This window comes from Leptodactylus fuscus, chromosome 6, assembly GCF_031893055.1.
Source record: "Leptodactylus fuscus isolate aLepFus1 chromosome 6, aLepFus1.hap2, whole genome shotgun sequence".
NCBI lineage: Eukaryota > Metazoa > Chordata > Amphibia > Anura > Leptodactylidae > Leptodactylus > Leptodactylus fuscus.
Window position 1 is genome coordinate 70,724,088 of NC_134270.1, and position 19,434 is coordinate 70,743,521.

At 42.8% G+C, this 19,434-nt stretch overlaps 1 protein-coding gene across 1 annotated transcript; it reads right to left on the reverse strand.

Moving 5' to 3' along the window:
* Window positions 1-421: 421 nt before the first annotated feature.
* LOC142210785 (GTPase KRas-like) lies at window positions 422-18,463 on the reverse strand. Its single transcript, XM_075280208.1, has 5 exons — window positions 18,275-18,463; window positions 6,804-6,934; window positions 5,067-5,245; window positions 3,327-3,486; window positions 422-1,085 (listed from the first exon to the last, which is right to left on the reverse strand). The coding sequence occupies exons 2-5, from the start codon at window positions 6,912-6,914 to the stop codon at window positions 975-977; spliced, it is 561 nt and encodes a 186-aa protein (XP_075136309.1). The 5' UTR covers window positions 6,915-6,934; window positions 18,275-18,463; the 3' UTR covers window positions 422-974.
* Window positions 18,464-19,434: the final 971 nt, after the last annotated feature.

Below are 19,434 nucleotides of genomic sequence, written 5' to 3' on the forward strand. Positions count from 1 at the left end.
ATGTAGGATAAAACAACAGGAAGCTACATCATGTAAACAAATGCAAAGGATACCAGGAGCTCCCAGAGAAACCCAACAATCAGGGTATTTGGGTGTACTTATTAACCCATTGATAGCACTAAGACACCTCTTGGCAGACTGCTACAATAGCAATAACACATGATGTCAATGGGGTCCTTCTTTTCAAACTGCAAACGGTGGAGGAAAAAGTCCTCCTTGCAGGAATTTTTTCTCCACCGATTTTCATGGTAACATTGCAACAAAGTCTCCAATGGCTTCTGTGGCACAGAAGTGAATATAGCCTTATTCTGTTAATTTAAGGTTCCAGAATCAACAGACTATAATTTCTCACATCTTTAGCTGTTTTCATCCCCAAACACTTGAAACTTTCATCAACAGATAAAGAAAACTCAACCCTCAGTTCTTAAAGATGTTTTCCTTTATTTCATTCTAGTATGTTTCCCCATTTTCAGACTATGATCACAACTAAGGCTTCAGCACTCTTATAAGTTCCTAGTTTTCTTCTTTTCGGATGAGTTTTACAATACTGCTGACCGGTACTCTGATTATTCAAATAGATTCACAGACAATAGTCAAGGCAGATCTGACACACTGGCTTCTCCCAGGGGGTTTTTAGAAAAAAAAAATGGTGGGAGAGAAGTCCTGTGGGTTCTCCAATAGTCTTTTCATGAAAAGTTTGTTTTTGTGTTACATGTTTTAAGGTTTCTGTCTCAATTCTATACAAGAGGGTAGGCATCACAAAAGGAGTATTTTTGGAGATTGCTCTCCCCCACTCCAAAAAATTTAGGTTTATGCATTTTCTATAATAAAACCAAAATTAAGAAGGGAATCTGGAATTTCATGGCAATTATTTCCCTTCCACTGCATTACTAAAGTCCACACAATCTGCTTGTTTTGAGCTGGCACACAGGCTGTGGCTTCATTGGCATTCCTTGGGAAGGATGGCACTTGTTTTAAAGAATCACACACTTTCTTTTGGAGGATTTCTTCTTTTTCCCGTTGTTTATCTTCTCTTTGTGCTTACGGATTTCACGGACAAGGGTGTAGAACGCATCTTCAACTCCCTTTAGGTCAGGAAAATTGTAGGAAAGAAGCAGAATAAAAAAGCAGGTTAATCACTGATAGGAATTTCCTCAGATTAGGTCCCCTAGTACTGAAATAACAGGATGGGAAAGTCAACTCTGCTTACACCATCCTTTCCCTTTCTATAAACACTTGGAGCCAGCAAACAATAGAGAGTCATCTGTCACTAGCTGGAGCTTTCCTGCACAATACTAATATGAGCCTGGCATGATACATATATATCAGACATATGAAGGCCACAAATATAGCCTGAACATAACAAGAATACATTTTTCTTGCATCACATTGTATATGCAAAAGTCATTTAATACACGACACCCCCCCCCCCCAAAAAAAAAAAAAAAAAAAGACCAAAAAAACTAAAACCACTAACAACAAGTAAATAGCTAAGTGAGAGCACTATATAAAAAGATATTTAGGGTAACTGCTATATAATGTGCGTCAAAAAGCACATGCCTCTAAACATTTGTCATCTTAGGCTGCTAAAGAAAGTAAAACTGTTTGCTGTGACCAGGCATAGATTAGCAGTGAAGAGATATGCTACAATGGGGAGTATTGGGTACTCATTGCCTTTAAAGGAGCACTCAAATCAAATAAAAAAATGCTTTATTGGCACGTCCGAATAGGTATTTGGCATTGCCAAAGCTAGTAAAGTGGGCGGGGGGGGGGGGGGGGGAGTTGGGTTGGGTGGGTATGGGGGGGTGGTTTGGGTTATAACAGTCCATGGAGTCTCATCTTCCTCTTCGTTGGTGACTGCTATATGGGGGGGTTGGAGGTGGGGGTGGGGCGGGTGTATTGGGATAAATATAACAGTCCGTGGAGTCTCATCTTCCTCTGGTTTGGTGACAGCTGGACACATATTGGGCAGCGATCTCCATAGTGGCCTCTTCTTCTCCCACTCAAGCAACAACAAAAAAAAAAAAAAAAATCCCTGTTTCCCCCATCTCTAACCTGCCGTTACACTTTTATCACAATATGGGAAACGGGGGAGAGGGAAAAAATACAGAAAAAATACGCGTTTCGGAATTACATTCCTTATTCGTACGAAATGCGTCAACTAGAGGGTTTCTTACTCTGTTCTAAGGGAGTGACTTTATGCCTATTGGCTTCGATGTGAATGTGTTTTAACTTGGATTTCAATAAATAACAAATTTTTTAAAGAAGCTGCTGGAGCTGGATTTTCACTTCAAAGCTTTCTTGTTACACTTTTATATACACTGTACTTATAACCATCCCATGATGCATCAGCAAAGCATCATACAGACAGATAAAAACTGTATCTTGTCTACTTGTTGAGGGGCTGGGCAACTATCTTTTTCCCTATATTCTTCTAAGTAATCTAAGAGGCTACAAGTAAATATACCTGCATTAGCTGGCTGTCAGGAACTGTCTCCTCACTAGCAGTTTGTGACAGAGGTATGTCTATCTATATGGAAAGTCTATGTAAGACAGACCATTTGATAGGAAGTCAGGGACTTAATCATGTGACCAGGAGTTAAAAGGGGTTGTCAGAGATCATTTGAAATCCGTACACAAGTCTAAACACCCTCCCCCCTCCTACTTTTTAAATAACGTTCGTGATAAAAGAAGAAAAAAAATTGTTATCCATACCACACATTTTCTGATTATCTGGAGATGATCCGTTTCCCATTTCCAGAAACATATCTACCACTAACCTACCCCCACCCCCCGCATTATACTTACCATCCAGGCTTCTTCTGGCGAGACAGCTCAACCCTCTCTACTGAGTCTGTTTGTGCCCACTCTTTCACTGTGCGAGCCGCCAATTCACCTCTACTGTGCTTCCATGCATGCGTAGTAGAGGTGGATTATCACTGCTGAGAAGGAGCGGTAAAGGAAGAACAGTCTCGCTGGAAGAAGTGTGGAGGGTAAGTATATAATATGGGTCAGAGGTTGGACTGAGTAGGCAGGTATATCTAAAATGGCGGTGATGGGGTAAGGGGTCCACTCATGAAATCATTGCATTGGTCCACCAATGTGTTAAAATAACTATCCATTTATTAGAAAAGCTGTTTTTAGAAATAGGTCAACGAGGCTCAAGTGCCATGACGTATGTCATCCCTAAATACAGAGATCTTGGAGGCTGTCACACCTCACTCGCATATTAAAGTGTGGCTGCTTTCAGTTTGAATTTCCTGGTAAGACTGAAAATGAAATAAAGACTAAAGATTTTCAACCCATAAACCAGAACAGAAGCTTACCTGTCTTGTTTTGGCAGAGGTTTCTATGAATGGAATCCCATAACTCTTTGCTAGATCCTGTGCTTGCTTTGTGTCCACTGTCCGTGAAGGAAGGTCACATTTATTACCAACTAATACCATGGGGACATCATCTGAATCTTTTACCCTGTTGATCTGTTCTCTGGAGAAATAAAACAGAGATAAGAGTTTTCAATAGAAATGACAAAGACTCTTGACAAAGATTCTAATTAACACACCAGCACTAGCACCAGTCATTGCTTGGGAATGGTGGGGCCTAGAGAAAACATTGTGCCAAAATCATTGGAGTAGTACCTATAACAAGTGCAAAGAACCAGAGTCGAAATAGGTGGTTAAGGGGCCCCTTTAGCCTATTAGGGACTTGTTCCACTGCAGCTGACTTTCTAAGTCAGTTGCGGCAGAATAATGTGGGGTCTCCTCAAAAAGTGTCTGCCCCGCTGTGTACTGAGGGGCATTTAACCGCTTAGATGGTGCAATCAATAGAGACCCAAGGGGTTTTAGAGGTAGGGGTATTTCTCCAGTACGCATTGGAACCCCTGTGAATAAGATCACAGGGGTCTGATCTATTTACATGGCAGCTGAGGGCCTCATGAAGTGTGCCAAAGGCAGAAAACGACAGGCAGCAAACACTACGCATTGACAGGCATTGCACTATACATTGCACAGTTAAAAATAACACTACGGTAATCTCCCCCACCCCAAAATGTTTAATAAATATGAACATAAACTTAATGGGCATTGTCGCGTTTATAAGGACCCAAGCAATACAACTATAATATTTTACCTTCATACTTATAAAGGGCTAAAAAAAATACATACATACATATATATATAAGATGCCAGAATTGATTGTTTTTTTTTTTGTCAGCCACAGAAATAACATAAGATGAAGTGATCACTCAAACAATTTAATCGTATCGACCCACTGAATACATGTATTAGATTATTGAAGCTGCACAGTGAATAGTGCCAAATCTATAGCAGAAACAAGCAATATCAAAATTGCCCAGAAAGAGTTAAAGGGGCGCTATCAGCAAAATCATGCTGATAGAGCCCCATATATGCGTGAATAGCCTTTAAAAAGGCAGCAGTCACCACATTTACCAGCACACTGATGATCCCAGCTACCAAGTATATGTAAATAATGCACAGAATCCACCAACAGGGGATTTCACAGCCCATCTACTCCCTGCTCTACACAGTGACTTCTACAGTGGTCACAGAGCATGCCCAGAAAACTCTCCCTAACAAGTCAATAGGGTCTGCTCAAGAACGTTGTGTCTATGGCCCATGGTTAATCTCCTGGAGACAGGAAATCTCAAACGTGTGCCTTGTTGTCCGAGATTATATAAAGAGTCTGTTTTTAACTAGCAACAGAACCCCTCTGGTCTAATAGCTATGTCTCGTATTGCAGCTCAATCCCATTTAAAAAGAACCTGTCACCATAAAAAAATACTACTGGCAGCATGTTGTAGTGCAAGAGGAGTGAGGATGTCGTTTAATGGGAAAATATTTTGTAACTTATTTATTGAAATCTTTGCTCATTCTTGTTCTACCTATTCAGAACCTGACAGCAATCCCGATATGAACATACACATTGGCCAGGGCCACCTATATCTGTATCAGGCTGCCCAGATATTGAACATGACAGGTTCCCATTAAGAAACATATAATACCATCTAACCACATTAACACATGAGCTGCTTTTAATAGGCCTCTAACCTGTAATGGTGGACATCCTCAAAAGATTTTGTATTATTAATAGCAAAGACACATAGAAATCCTTCTCCAGTTCGCATGTACTGATCCCTCATGGCACTATACTCCTCTTGACCTGCAGTGTCGAGAATGTCCAAGAGACAGGTTTCACCATCTATCACAACCTGCTTCCTGTACGAGTCCTGTAATGGTGGGAGAGAGCAACACAATGTACAGAGTAATATTTCATTTATGTAGATTTCCATACTTAGTTCTTATAGATCAGATATGACAGTGAACAACACTACGAACCCCAAAATCTATGATGAGAAGCTATTTTGACTGGATTATCACTGGCCAGATGCATCGATCAACAAAGCTAAGTAGCTGAGGATCAAAATCTAGCCAGGAAGGAGAAGTCTGATTCCCTTAGCCACAAGATGGCTACTGGGAGGGGTTTGAATAGAATTTAGGGCCCAGCACATAACACAATCTTATGAAACTGTAGAGAGGAGGGGAGAAAAAAAAAAAAAAAAAAAAGGAGTCTCTGTTGCACACAGCAACAATTACATTTCCTTTTCAAGAGCAGAAGATAAAATGAAAGTTATTATATATGAACACCATGTCTAGAGAACAATCTCCCTATACATGTAGTATTAGATGTTTGGCAGCCTGTTATCACTCCTCTAACAAATCAGTGTAGTCAACAAAGAGATAAGAATGTTAATGGAGACAATGATGCCCTGCCTAAGCCAATCACTCGTGTTCTTGTAGTCAGGATCAGACCATTTTATAAAAAAAGATTATAAAACAGTGTAAATGGCAAACAACTGAAGCCAGAATATAAGGCCCATACGCAGAAATAACAGGCAGTACTCTGCCTGAAACACTATTCATTTGTTTAATATGCACATCCAGCTGAGTCAATAAGAGCATTAGTAAAGGGAATGCCTCATGAAGGTCAGATATCGATGCGGCAGTCAGCTGATCCCATCGGGGTTCTCTAATCACAAGCAATCAGAATTTATAGGCACGTGTAGCCACAAATGTCAACTCAGTTCTCCAACAGGATTCTACAGTCTGGTATATTGAGGGACCTGAAGGAATGCCTTCACAAAAACAACCCTTGATGAACGTGCGGTTTTATGTACCACTAGAAAGCTGACAGTCCGCTGAATTCAGTACACTGTCTGCTTTCCTGGAATGCACCCCGGCGGTGGAGATATCTCTCCACTGTCAGGCTTAGGTCACCGGGGGGGGGGGGGGGGGGGGGGGGGGGGGGGGGGGGGGGGGTGGATTTTGGCTCCCCGTGTCACTCTCGGGCCAAAATACGCCGCCTGTCAGAGGTGGCATTTCTTACCGCCTAGTGATAATACTTCTGACAGTGGGGAGATCGCTCCATCACCGGGCACATACTGGGAAAGCCGATAGTGTGCTTTCAGCTATCTAGCGGTATATAAAACTGCACGTTCATGAAAGGTCCTCTTTAAAACTCCTTAGAGTCAGGTGGAATGTATAGATGTTTGGCAAGACTCAAGAGAACAAGTAAAATCCAACCCACCCGATATATAGTACATTTCATCTCTATTCTGAAACAGTGACAGCTCAAGCGGCAGATACTCGTTTTGGCTCCAGAATAAAGTGACATAATAGCCAAAGAGTGCCAACTATGTGCAATGGATACAAAGCTATGAAGTGAGGAAGGTAATGTGGCAGCGCTGAAACTCCCTTGGAGCCACTGCCATGTAACACCCAGCATACCTCAATAGTGGGATCGTACTCATCAACAAAGTGGTTCTGGATGAGTTGTATGGTCAGAGCGCTCTTGCCCACGCCTCCAGCACCAACCACGACAAGCTTATATTCAGTCATTTCACTTGCACAGATCTTGCCTAGAGAAAGAGAAGATGAAGAGGTGTGAGGTTATACACATGCCAGAGCAATGATAGGAGATTCCCCCACAATATCTATAACCTTAAAGGGGTGTTTCCACATTAGAAATTTATGGCATATCTACAGGGTGTGAAATGGTATGGTAGGACTGTCAGCACATTGACAATCCAGCACTGAGCTAAACAGCAGAGTGAAGTAAGGCTTTTGCTGCAGAATTTTGAGCCAAGACCAGAACTCCTGGCTTTAAAAAAATAAAAAAAAATATCTGCATTTCCACAACATGGGGGCTTAGCCTAAGGATACATTCAGACAGCAGAATTTTTTTTTTACAACCTTCTGGCTCTCAGAGCTTTGGCTTTCCACTGCGGCTTTCAATCGCAGATCAACCCCAAAAGAATGGGGCTGACCAGAATGACTGTTGTGCATCACGGAATCCATGGAAAGATGCTTGGTGACAAACTCTGGATTTGAGCATGTCTTATGCTTCGTTCTACCAAAGATAAGGTTGCTGAAAAAAGATTTGTGGCTGACCAATGGGTTTATTTATTTAAGCTGGATTATTGAGAGAAAGAACAAAAACGGGAGGGCACTCACCACATGGCAGAATATGTGCTTAAAAACACAGTCCTTCATTTAAAGTGCATTAGAAACATCTCCTGGGAGGGAGCGATAGCATCGTAGGCAAAGAGGCCATTCCAGATCCATTGTCAACGACGAGTGCAGCAATATCTCCGGGTTTTCTTGCCTAGTGTTCGAAGGTATGCGAGCGTAAGTGACCGCTCTGCCATGTGGTGAGTGCCCTCCCGTTTTTGTTCTTTTTTCCTGCTATGTTTACTTACACTTTGGGTTGCTGAGCACCACCACACTAGTGGCAAAGACAATTGTCAAGTCCCACATTAAAGTTTGTCGTTTGATATATTATAGACAATGGTGAACCTTTGGTTCAAGAATTAGCAGTGCCACCTTTTTCTGCTTTTTTGCACTTTTCGTCGTAAGAATTATTGAGAGAAAGCTATTGGTCATATGAGCGAATGCAAATATCCAGACACTGACACCTGGAGTGTGAGTGTGTGTATGTATATACATATAATAAAAAAGAATTTGTCTGTCTGCCTGTCCTCTATTACAAACCAAATGACTGTACCGATCTTCACCAAATTTGATACAGAGATACCTCGGGTATCCGGGAAGGTTTGAGACGAGACTCCAACTCGCTCGGACGTACTGTTGCTGAGATGCAGCATTCCAAACACAATGCCCCCCCCCCCAGCCAATATGAACCTGCAAGTCTTTCGCTCATATTCCGACTGCAATACACACAGTCACTCCACATGCACAATACAACACTGATATTCAAACGGAGATACACGCATCAGAGGATTAGATACACAAATCAACACACAGTATCACACGCCAGAAGATTAGATACACGCGTCTGCACACAGTCCCACACACCAGAGGATTAAATACGCGCTTCTGCACACAGTTCCACACACTGAAGGATTAGATACGTGCGTCTGCACACGGTTCCACATGCCGAAGGATTAGATACACACGTCTGCACACAGTACCACATGCCAAAGGATTGGATACGCGCATCTGCACACAGTTCCACACACTAGAGCATAATATAAGCACGTCTGCACACAGTACCACATGCCAGAGGATTAGATATTCGCGTCTACACAAAGTTCCACACGCCGTAGGATTAGATACGCACCTCTTCACACAATACCACACAGGGGAGGATTAGATACATGCGTCTGCACACAGTACCACACGCCAGAGAATTAGATACGCGTCTCAGCACACAGTAACACACGGGGGAGGATTAGATACGCGCATCTGCACACAGTACCACACACCGGAGGATTAGATATGTGCATCTGCACACAGTACCATACCAACAAGGATTAGATACTTGCGTCTAAAGACAGTACTACACGGGGAAGGAATAGATACAGCTTTACTCCAGGTATCCATAACAACTGATCACAGGTTTTTCACTGATGTCCAAAATGAGATACACAATCACATGACGCTTATGGACATACACACAAACAAGATGCAAAATTGGACAATTCTTATGGGGCCACTACACAAACATAAAATGTAATATACCCGTGCGAAGCCGGGTCCTCCTGCTAGTGTGTATACAGTATATAATGTTCTGAGTAGAGATGAGCAAGTACTGTTCGGATCAGCCGATCCGAACAGCACGCTCCATAGAAATGAATGGATGCACCTGGTACTTCCGCTTTGACGCCGGCCGCTTAACCCCCCGCGTGCCGGCTATGTCCATTCATTTCTATGCGAACGTGCTGTTCGGATCGGCTGATCCGAACTGTACTCGCTCATCTCTAGTTCTGAGTAATGAGAGGGGAGGAATCCCTGTCAAAATGCTGTAGTTGCCGCTCACTTTCCAATCTTACTTATGACTGTGATGGAAAAGTGCATATCAACAAGTTCTCCAATAGACTGGTAATGTCTGAAGTTTCGTACAACCATGTGGCAGTTAGCAATCTGTGTACAAAAATGGGATTTTAAGCCGATCACAGCTGTGCTCCTATGTGACAGTTCACCATTTTAGGGACTTAGGGCCATAACTGATTCCTCCCAAAGTGTTGTTCTCTTAACAGTGAAACTAAAGTAACCGGATCAGCTTATTTTCTTACTTTTGCCACCGATCAGTATGATCTCCTCATTTATTTGTTCTATCTGGACCCTTATGAGGAAGATGCATAACTGTCTGGAAACTCATTTGTATTGAGGGAAAGCTAGGTTGATCCACTAGAAGTGACATGTTAAGGAGAATGGTGAGGAGCATTCTCCCTACTAAGGGCTCGTTCACATCTGCGCCCATACTCTGTTCTGCAAGTTTCTGTTTCCTGCACAAAACAGGGGCAGGAGACAGAAACCTGCCGGCATGTTTCAAACCTATTCATTTGAATGGGCTTGAAAAGTCTCTGTCCGCGTGCGCCGGTGAGCGTTTTATGCACTCTGCTATGAAAGTTTTTTTTAAACTGGACACAGAATCGGACATGCAGTACTCTGTGTCTGGTTTAAAAAAAACAACCCGGGTTTCGCCGCAGAGACCATATAACGCTCACTGGCGCTCACGGCCGGACTCGGCATGGCAGGTTTGCATGCAGAAGATGGAAACCTGAAAACGGAGTTCAGGCGCTGGTGTGAACCCAGGTCACAAAGTTCTATTGAAATTGTATTAAAGAGGACCTTTCAGCACCTCCACCAAATCAAGGGCTTAGCATCTGCTAAGAGGCGCTGCTCCATTGTTTCCAATGCAGTTGGAATTTTCTTACTAGCTCCCCCCTACCTGGGCAACAAGTGCAGTTAGTTTGGGGGCCTAATGTGTTATTTAAGGAAGTTATCCAGGTTTGTTTTTTAAAAATTTTAGGCAGTGGAAACTGAATTTTTTATTTTTTTATTTTAAGAAACCATACTCGCCTGTCCCTGTTACTCCTGTATCTCCCAGGACACCCCTTGTCTGCTAATGCCAGACATTACCCACTTGACAGTACAGAGAGTAAATATCATATTAGATACCAACACTAACAGTGTATTGATTGTTGTTCAGGAACAGTGGGAACTACAGAAAAAATTCCAACTGTGCTAGAATCAGTGGAGTGGAGCCTATTAATGGATGCCAAAATCTGGAGCAGGTAGGGGTGAGGAAAGGTCCTCTAAGTGCCATAAGTATAAAGCAGGGAAATAGTTTCCAAATTTTTCCTAACAGGATTAATCCAGCTCTTGCAGCTAAATATGTAACATTAATACATCATTGTATTATGAACATTGCAATGAAGCCTTGCATGGATTGTCCCAACTTGACGATCTCTGCTCAGAAACCTATTGTGCGGATATCGTTGGTTCCACTATTCAGCACTTCTATCATCCAGAGAGGACAGGACTCGCTGTAACAGAGGCTTCCACCCTGGAGGACTCATTGTGACCATGTATTAACCACCTTACAAGGTGTATTCCAGGATGTTTATACTTAACATGTATGAGATATTCTTAGGATAGCTCACCAATAGAACATAGACAGGGGTCCCACTCTAGCCACCCACACTGATAACATAAATGCACAGCTTAAATGATTGATATTGATTGCCTATCTGACTTCAGACACCCACATCAAAGACCTGGAATAGCTGTTTTCAAAGGGAGTCTGTCAGCAGAACCCAGCCCATAGACAGACTGAGCAGTATTTTCTCCTGTGAATTGGTTCTTCCGTTGCCAAGAGATAGCATTTTTGTCAATACGCAAATTAGGTCTTTGGAGCAATGAGGATGTTGTAGTGTTCGATTGTTTCCATCCCAGACTCAGGCTAAATCGGCGGAGAGAAAAGCCCTGCAAGAAGGGTCAATGTCTTTCGGCACGTAACCACTTTTTAAGCGGATAGGGTTTCAGTCTTTCAGGTCCCCAAGTAGGTTCGAAGGACAAAAACCTGGTCAAATTATGCTGTGCTAAAGCCGCATGAGATGGAGAGCGGAACACAGAGAAGATGCACTGCAAGAAGAACATACAGTGTGCATAGAAGTAATGCAGGGTGGGGCTGGGCAAACATGACCTAAATCAAAGTCACAATTAATTGAATATTGATTCGAAACAATTATTTTAGGACACTCCCTTTTTATATGTCACTGAATTTTGTTTTCCATTAGTTCTTGATTAACCCCTTTCCATACATCCACCGTAATAGTACAGCGGACGTTAGGTAATTAAATATAGTGGCTGCATTAACCACTGTATTACACCGCAAAGACCAAGTGATAACGTCCACAATTAATGCACATATTGATAACAGGCATCAAGTATCCCAGCGCCTTGGTCTAAGTTGACTGAGGCGCCATTTTTGGAAGGATCACTGGCACTCGGAACAAGATCTGAGGCCACCAATTCATGGACATGAGAACTGGGAGCCAAACCGCGGATTTTTTTTTTGGCCGTTTTGCATCTGATAAAAATTTGAACAAAAAGTGTCCTATCCCATGTAATATCCTACACATGCCTCAAGTATACAATATTGTGCAAAAGGTTTTAGGCATGTGAAGAAAAAAATGCTGTAGTATAAGAATGCTTTTAAAGATAAAACTGCTAGCTTCATGATCTGAAGCCATTTGATACTGGTCACTAGAACCAAAATGTTAAGGGTCTGACACCCGAATCATTCAGCTGATGCAGCTGTCAAAATCCATATACCAAGTACTAGAGAGCTCAGTACACTGTAGCAGTGGCATCTGTAACCACAGCCCCACTATCATTTATTTGAATAAGAGCAAGGCTGCTTCTGCCAATATACTTGGCTGATGCTGGAAAGCCATATACTAATTGGTTCGGGCATCAGACCCTGACCAATCTGATGCTGATAACCCATCCTGTGGATAGGTCATCAGTATTAAAAATGTTCACATCCTTGACAACCCATTTAATAGTTTATTTTTGTCAATTAAAATCAGGTTAATGAACAAAATGAGAAATTAAAGGAGTTAGACACTTTCATACCAATATTGAGAGACAAATGTTATGGTTTGTATAATAAAAAGATATACAATTTTGCAATATACTTGCTGTATCAATTCTTTGATTTTCTAGATCTCTGCTTGCTGTTATTCATTCTGCTTAATTTTAGTGAATACATCTCTGACCATGGTCATGTGATGTACAGTTCATGGTCATGTGATGTACACACAGGTGCACAGCTCGTTACCAGGCAGATGTCTGATTACTGGGCTTCGACTATAACGAGCTGTGCACCTGTGTGTCCATCACATGACCATGGACTGCATATCACATGACCATGGACTGCATATCACATGACCATGGACTGCATATCACATGACCATGGACTGCATATCACATGACCATGGACTGCATATCACATGACCATGGACTGCATATCACATGACCATGGACTGCATATCACATGACCATGGACTGCATATCACATGACCATGGACTGCATATCACATGACCATGGACTGCATATCACATGACCATGGACTGCATATCACATGACCATGGACAGATTTTTATCCATCAACAGTAAGCAGAATGAATGTCAGAAAGCGGATATCTAAAAAACTGTGAGGAATTGATACAGAAAGTATATTGGAATATTGTAGCTTTTTATCATACAAACAATAATATTTGTCTCTCATTATAGGCCTGAAGGTGGTCAAGCCCTTTGACCCTTAACCACTTCAATACTGGGCCAATTTCTGGCATATTTTCTGTATGTGCAGTTTTGAAGGCTATAACATTTTTATCATTTGCATTATTCAACTCATTTTTTCGTCTGTTTTCAGTGTCACATGGTGCTTTATATTTTTGCATGAAAGTATTTAGTATATATATATATATATATATATATATATATATATATATATATATATATAGTATGTGTAATGTTTTGCTATAAAAAAATGAAAAACTGCAAAATAGAAAAAAAAAGTTTGTGTTGCCATGTTCTGACACCTGTAACTTTTTCATATTTACAATTATGGAGCGGGGTATGGTGTATTTTTATGTGGGAGAAGATGATGTTTATCTACGGATACCATTTGGGGAAAGATCTGATGGTTTGATCACTTTTTCTGCAATTTTTTCTTTATAGGAGGCAAAGTGTTGAAAAAATGCTGACTATTTCATTAATTTTTGTCGCTATGCTGTTCACCGTATGGAATAAATATTTTAAATAATAGTTCAGACATTTTGGAGCATGGGGATACCTAATCTGTTTATAGTTATTATTGTTTACTTTTTATGTGATCCACGGAAAGGGTGACTTTTGTATTTTTTTTTTATTATTATTCTTTTAAAAACTTTTTTTTTTTTTTTCCCCCTTCTTTTACCTAAGGATCTTGAAACCCAGGGGGTCTAATCACTCATACTATTCACTGTAATACTACTGTATTCCAATGAGTAGCAACATGCCTTGCCTTACATTACATGCTGCCTTTGGCCTTCAATAGGCTCCCAGCTGTAAAGGCGATCAGTGAAAGATGGCAGCACCTGCGCACTTTAACTGCCGCGGTTGTGTTTGACCACGGCATCTAAAGCGTTAACAGCTGGTGCTGGCACCGATCACGGTGGGTGCTGGCTGTATTATACCCATGCGACGCAGGATGTACTATTCTGTGTCGCTAAGGGGTTAAGTCAAATAAATATTTGGCATGACCACCCTTTGCCATCAAAACAGTAGGAATTATTCTAGGCAGGGCTATGGAGTAAAACACAACCAATTATGGCTGGAGTCTGCAAAAAAATATACATACAAAATTAATTTATTATAGAATTAATTAACATTGTACAATTCTTTGGCTAGATAGTGTGTGACATATCGACTTTCACAGGAATTAAACCACTAGCTTTTAATAAATTAGAGAATCTTCTCTGCTTCTGACTGGCTTTGGCTGTCAGAATTTTGTGAAGGAGTCCGTGGAGTTGTCAGTCGTTTAGTGGAAAAATAGAGGAGCCTGTTTTGGCCTACTGACTCCACAACTCTGATTCTAGGTACACATGAAGGAACTCAGTAGGGCTGTTCCAGACATCTTGGAGAGGTAACCACAGGTCTTTTGTGGAAGTAGACTTGCTCAAATCCTTCTGTCTATTCATATACGGTAATCGCAGTCACACTGGATGATATTGAGGTAAGGGCCTCATCATAAAAAAGGTGATCACACCAAATACCGATCTGAAGCAGACTTCTCTTTTGATCACTTAGCATATAATGAAAACTATTATATTTTCGAAAGCTTTCTTTTTCTGCAGAATTTTTACACTACACCTGTCTAAATTTTGTCTGGTATTATATAATCCATGTTTGTACACTGAAACTGCATATTTCACATGTAATCGTCTGCTGTCTGGTAAAAACGCATTGTGCCTAGTACATACTATAAGGGCATATCACCGATCCCGATTGGATAGCGTACAGTTAGTGCCACATCCCTTAGCCAATGGCAGTGTGAGATAGGACGCATATGACAAATCAAGTTTACAGTGGTTAATTTAGCTGACTTTTGGTTTAGGCTATTTTGCATTTAAACAGGTGTTCCGACTTTTGACCTCCTTTTAATTGTTTGTACTTAATAGTGCTGCTGATCGGTCAATAAAATAATAAAAAAAATAAAAGAATAAAGTCCTGCGCGCTTGACCAGATCCAGTCGCATCTCATCCCCAAACTCACTGAAGTCTTTACTCCGGCCCTAACCCACCTCTTCAACCTATCTCTAGCCAATGGATCCTTCCCCTCTGCCTTCAAACACGCCACTGTCACTCCTATACTTAAGAAGCCGTTCCTCGACCCGTCCTCTCCTGCCAACTATCGCCCCATCTCTCTGCTCCCGTACGCCTCAAAACTGCTTGAGCAACACATCCACTCAGAACTCTCCTCCTATCTCTCATCCAACCTGCTCTTTGACAGACTCCAGTCAGGCTTCAGACCCCGTCACTCCACTGAAACTGCCCTAACAAAAGTCACTAATGACCTGCTAACCGCCAAAGCCAAGCGCCATTACTCTGTCCTCCTCCTCCTTGACCTCTCCTCTGCCTTTGACACAGTTGACTACTCCCTCCTGTTAGAAATTCTCTCATCCCTTGGTATCTCAGACCTGGCCCTTTCCTGGATCTCCTCATACCTCACCAACCACACATTCAGCGTCTCCCACTCGCACATCACCTCCTCACCTCGCCCTCTCTCTGTAGGTGTCCCCCAGGGCTCCGTCCTAGGACCCCTCCTGTTCTACATCTACACCCTTGGCCTGGGCCAACTCATAGAATCCCATGGTTTTCAATACCATTGCTATGCTGATGACACCCAAATATATATCTCTGGACCAGACATTACCTCCCTGCTGGCCAGAGTTCCAGATTGTTTAGCAGCCGTAGCCTCCTTCCTCTCCTCCCGCTTTCTCAAACTCAACATGGAGAAAATAGAGTTCATCATCTTCACCCCACCCCGTATGGCCCCTCCACCTGACCCATCTATTAAAGATAACGGAACCACAATTACCCCTGCTCCGCGGGCCCAATGTCTTGGGATAACTCTGGACTCCGACCTATCCTTCAAGTCACACGTTCAAACCCTCAACACTTCCTGCCGCCTCCAACTCAAGAACATCCATTGAATCCGCTCCTTCCTCACCCCTGAAACCACTAAGATGCTCACCCACGCCCTCATAATCTCCCACTTAGACTACTGCAACACCCTTCTCCATGGACTCCCAACAAACACCCTCGCCCCCCTCCAGTCCACCTTAAACTGTGCTGCTCGTTTAATTCACCTCTCCCCCCGATCCTCATCGGCTTCACCCCCACTGTCAGTCCCTCCACTGGCTACCTATTGCCCAGCGAATTGAATTCAAGCTACTAAAATTAACATACAAAGCGATCCACAACCTGTCCCCTCCATATATCTCTGAACTAATCTCCCGCTACCTGCCCACACGTAACCTCAGATCCTCCAATGACCTCCTACTCCGCTCTCATCCGCTCCTCACACAACTTCCTCCAAGATTTCTCTCGTGCATCCTCCATACTCTGGAACTCCCTACCAAGACACAAGCGCTATTTACGAGCGCTCCCATTGAAGTGAATGGGAAGTGTTCGGCAGCCCTGCTGTAACGCCGGCGTGTACGGCTCTCATACACGCCCGGCGTTACTCAGTGTGCATGCACCCTTAGCCCTTCAGAAGGATTATTAAATATGATTTGAACATCCCTTTAGGATGCAGCCCCACGTTGCAGCTTTTGTTGCGTTTTTTGAGCCAAATCAAAGAATGGGAAATATATGGGAAGTTCTTATATTTCTATCTTCTGCTCAATTCACTCCTGGGCTTTAACAGAGTCTATCATTAGAAAAACCATTTCTAAACTAACAGCACGTAGAAATAGCCTTTAGAAAAGCTGTTCATCCCTTATCTTTCCTTTGCAGGTCCGCGCCGCTGTTTTTCAAATATTCTGAATTTCTTCTATATGCAAATGGTGCTCAGCGTACTGCGCTCGTGTAACGAACCACATAAAAATGGCCAACGGGACATGCGAAGTCGGCTCTGTCCAACCTTGACGGGTGATGACTAGAGATGAGCGAACACTGTTCGGATCAGCTGTTCCAAACAGCACGCTCCCATAGCAATGAATGGAAGCACCTGGCACGGCGAACAGCCGCCGGCAAAGTGTACGTGCCAGGTGCTTCCATTCATTTCTATGGGAGCGTGCTGTTCGGAACGGCTGATCCGAACAGTGTTCGCTCATCTCTAGTGATGACGTCAACAAGAGGAGTCCTCATGTGAGGAGGAGAAGAGAGAGGCATTGCTGGAACCTGTCCTCTGAGCATCATTTGCATAAAGAATAAATAAATTCAGAATAATTTAAAAACAGTGGTGCGGACCTGCAAATGAAAGGTAAGGGATGAATAGACTTTCTAAAGGCTAGTCACACATGCTGTTTCAAAATGTGTTTTTGGTTTTTTTTTTAATAATGATAGAATCCCTTTAACTGCCCAGCCCTAATGCAGAGTACACAGTCAGATCGAGATGCAGATATGAAGAGTTGTGTTTCTGCTGGATGTCCTATCCTTAGGATTGGCCATCAATACCAGATCTGCGGGAGTCTGATGCCAGGTGACCCCATCGAGCAGTTGAGCTCAGCAGTCTCTGGCACTGAAACTGTACAGTCTACATAACCAGAAGAAATGGCTCTGTACACTGTGTAGTGGCTGTGCTAGAGTGCTACAGATCTATCTCCATGCAAGTGAAATCCCCGACACTGCCAACAATTTTCTTGAATGTACCTCTTTTAGAATGACACAACACAATGGAAAAGCTTCCCACCCCCACCTGAACAATTAATGCATTAGTCAATTGTAACAGTACAGTATCCCTGGTCACGTCTCATATAGGTGACCTCCAGGAAGCACTTAAAAGGGGTAATTATATATATATATATATATATATATATATATATATATATTATATACACACACATACATACTACATACAGCTGCCCTTCTGGGGAGAATGCTCGTACTACACTTGTGTTTGCTTGGCACTGCCGGAGACATTTCTTGTACTGCACTGTGGTATATGCCTGGTGAGGTCTAGGCTATAGAATAAGCATGTACCATGTAGGTGCAGGGTATAGGAGGAGACTGGTGTCTACAGGACCCAGCTAGAGAGCCATTTGGCATCAGGTAGTGCAGTCACTGAGGATGATGATCCAGAGAACAGCTGATGGTCAGGGGAGGGGTCAGCTGACTGGGTCAGGGACTATGGAGACGGGAGGGGGTATTCCCAGCACACACAGGCCGGCTCTTACCGGACTGCTGACGTCCCGGGGGCCTCTGTCCGCCTGCTCTTCTTATAGCCCGCTTTCTCGCTCACACGCCCAGCTCTTCTCCCCCGGGTCAGAGCGTCTCAGGAACTCCCATCCCGCAACATTGTATTTCTCCTCCCGCAGAGCTGACACTAGGGATCCGGAAGTGCCCACAGCCCGAATACATGGACGCGCCCAATCACACGCTGACGTTACTAGGCCACTTCCTGTTAGCAGCAGCAACCAATCAGCGGCTATAGTCTAGTGACTGACTTCCCGTCGCCCCGCCTCCGTCACGGTGTCTTGGCTTGCACAGCGATGGGCAGTCTGGTGTGTAATGACAATGTGCGTGTTATGGACAGCAGTGATGTGGCAGCTCCTGTGATTCCTGGAGGCTTTTTGTGGTGACGTCCAGAGTGCAGTCTGCAAGAAGGAAACTGAATGCGCGCTATTCTCTGTTATCAGCCAGCTTGGGGGCGGGGTGAAGACTCTGGTGTTCGTCAGTGGAATAGTAGTGACAGGAAGTTCAGGATCATCTTCACTAGTTGTCTCTTTCAGTTAGAGAACCTCTAATAACGTTCCCATCTGCAGGGTTTTACAGTCTCTGCCCCATTAAACTGGTGACAGATGAAGGGGGGAAATTAAACTGGGGTCAGATGAAGATGGCATTAAGCCAGTGGCAGATGAAAGGGGACATTAAATTGGTGGAAGATGAAGGGGGTCATTAAACTGGGGACAAATAGAGGAGTGGACATTAACCCTTTCCCTCCGATGGCATTTTTTAATTTCCGTTTTTGACTCCCCTCCTTCTAAACCCCATAACTTTTTTATTTCTCCGCTCCCAGAGCCATATGAGGTCTTAATTTTTCCCGGGACAAATTTTTCTTCATGAAGCCACCATTAATTATTCTATATATTGTACTGGGAAGCAGGAAAAAAATTCAGAATGGGGTGTATTTGAAGAAAAAATTAATTTCTGTGACTTTCTTACGGGCTTTGGTTTTACAGTGTTCACTATGCAGCCAAAATGACATGTCCCTTGTATTCTTTGTTTCGGTACGATTCCAGGGATACCAAATTTATATGGTTTTATTTACATTTTGACCCCTTAAAAAAAATCCAAAACTGTGTTAATTTTTTTTTTTCTAAAAGTCGCCATATTC

Bases quoted from the DNA above. Each gene is read 5' to 3' on its own strand.
- LOC142210785 (XM_075280208.1), bottom strand. From the start codon at position 6,914: ATGACTGAATATAAGCTTGTCGTGGTTGGTGCTGGAGGCGTGGGCAAG. The intron at 5,246-6,803 runs GTATGCTGGGTG...CCACCATTACAG, and splicing joins AGTACGATCCCACTATTGAG to GACTCGTACAGGAAGCAGGT. The intron at 1,086-3,326 runs GTAAGCTTCTGT...CCTGACCTAAAG, and splicing joins CCTCTGCCAAAACAAGACAG to GGAGTTGAAGATGCGTTCTA.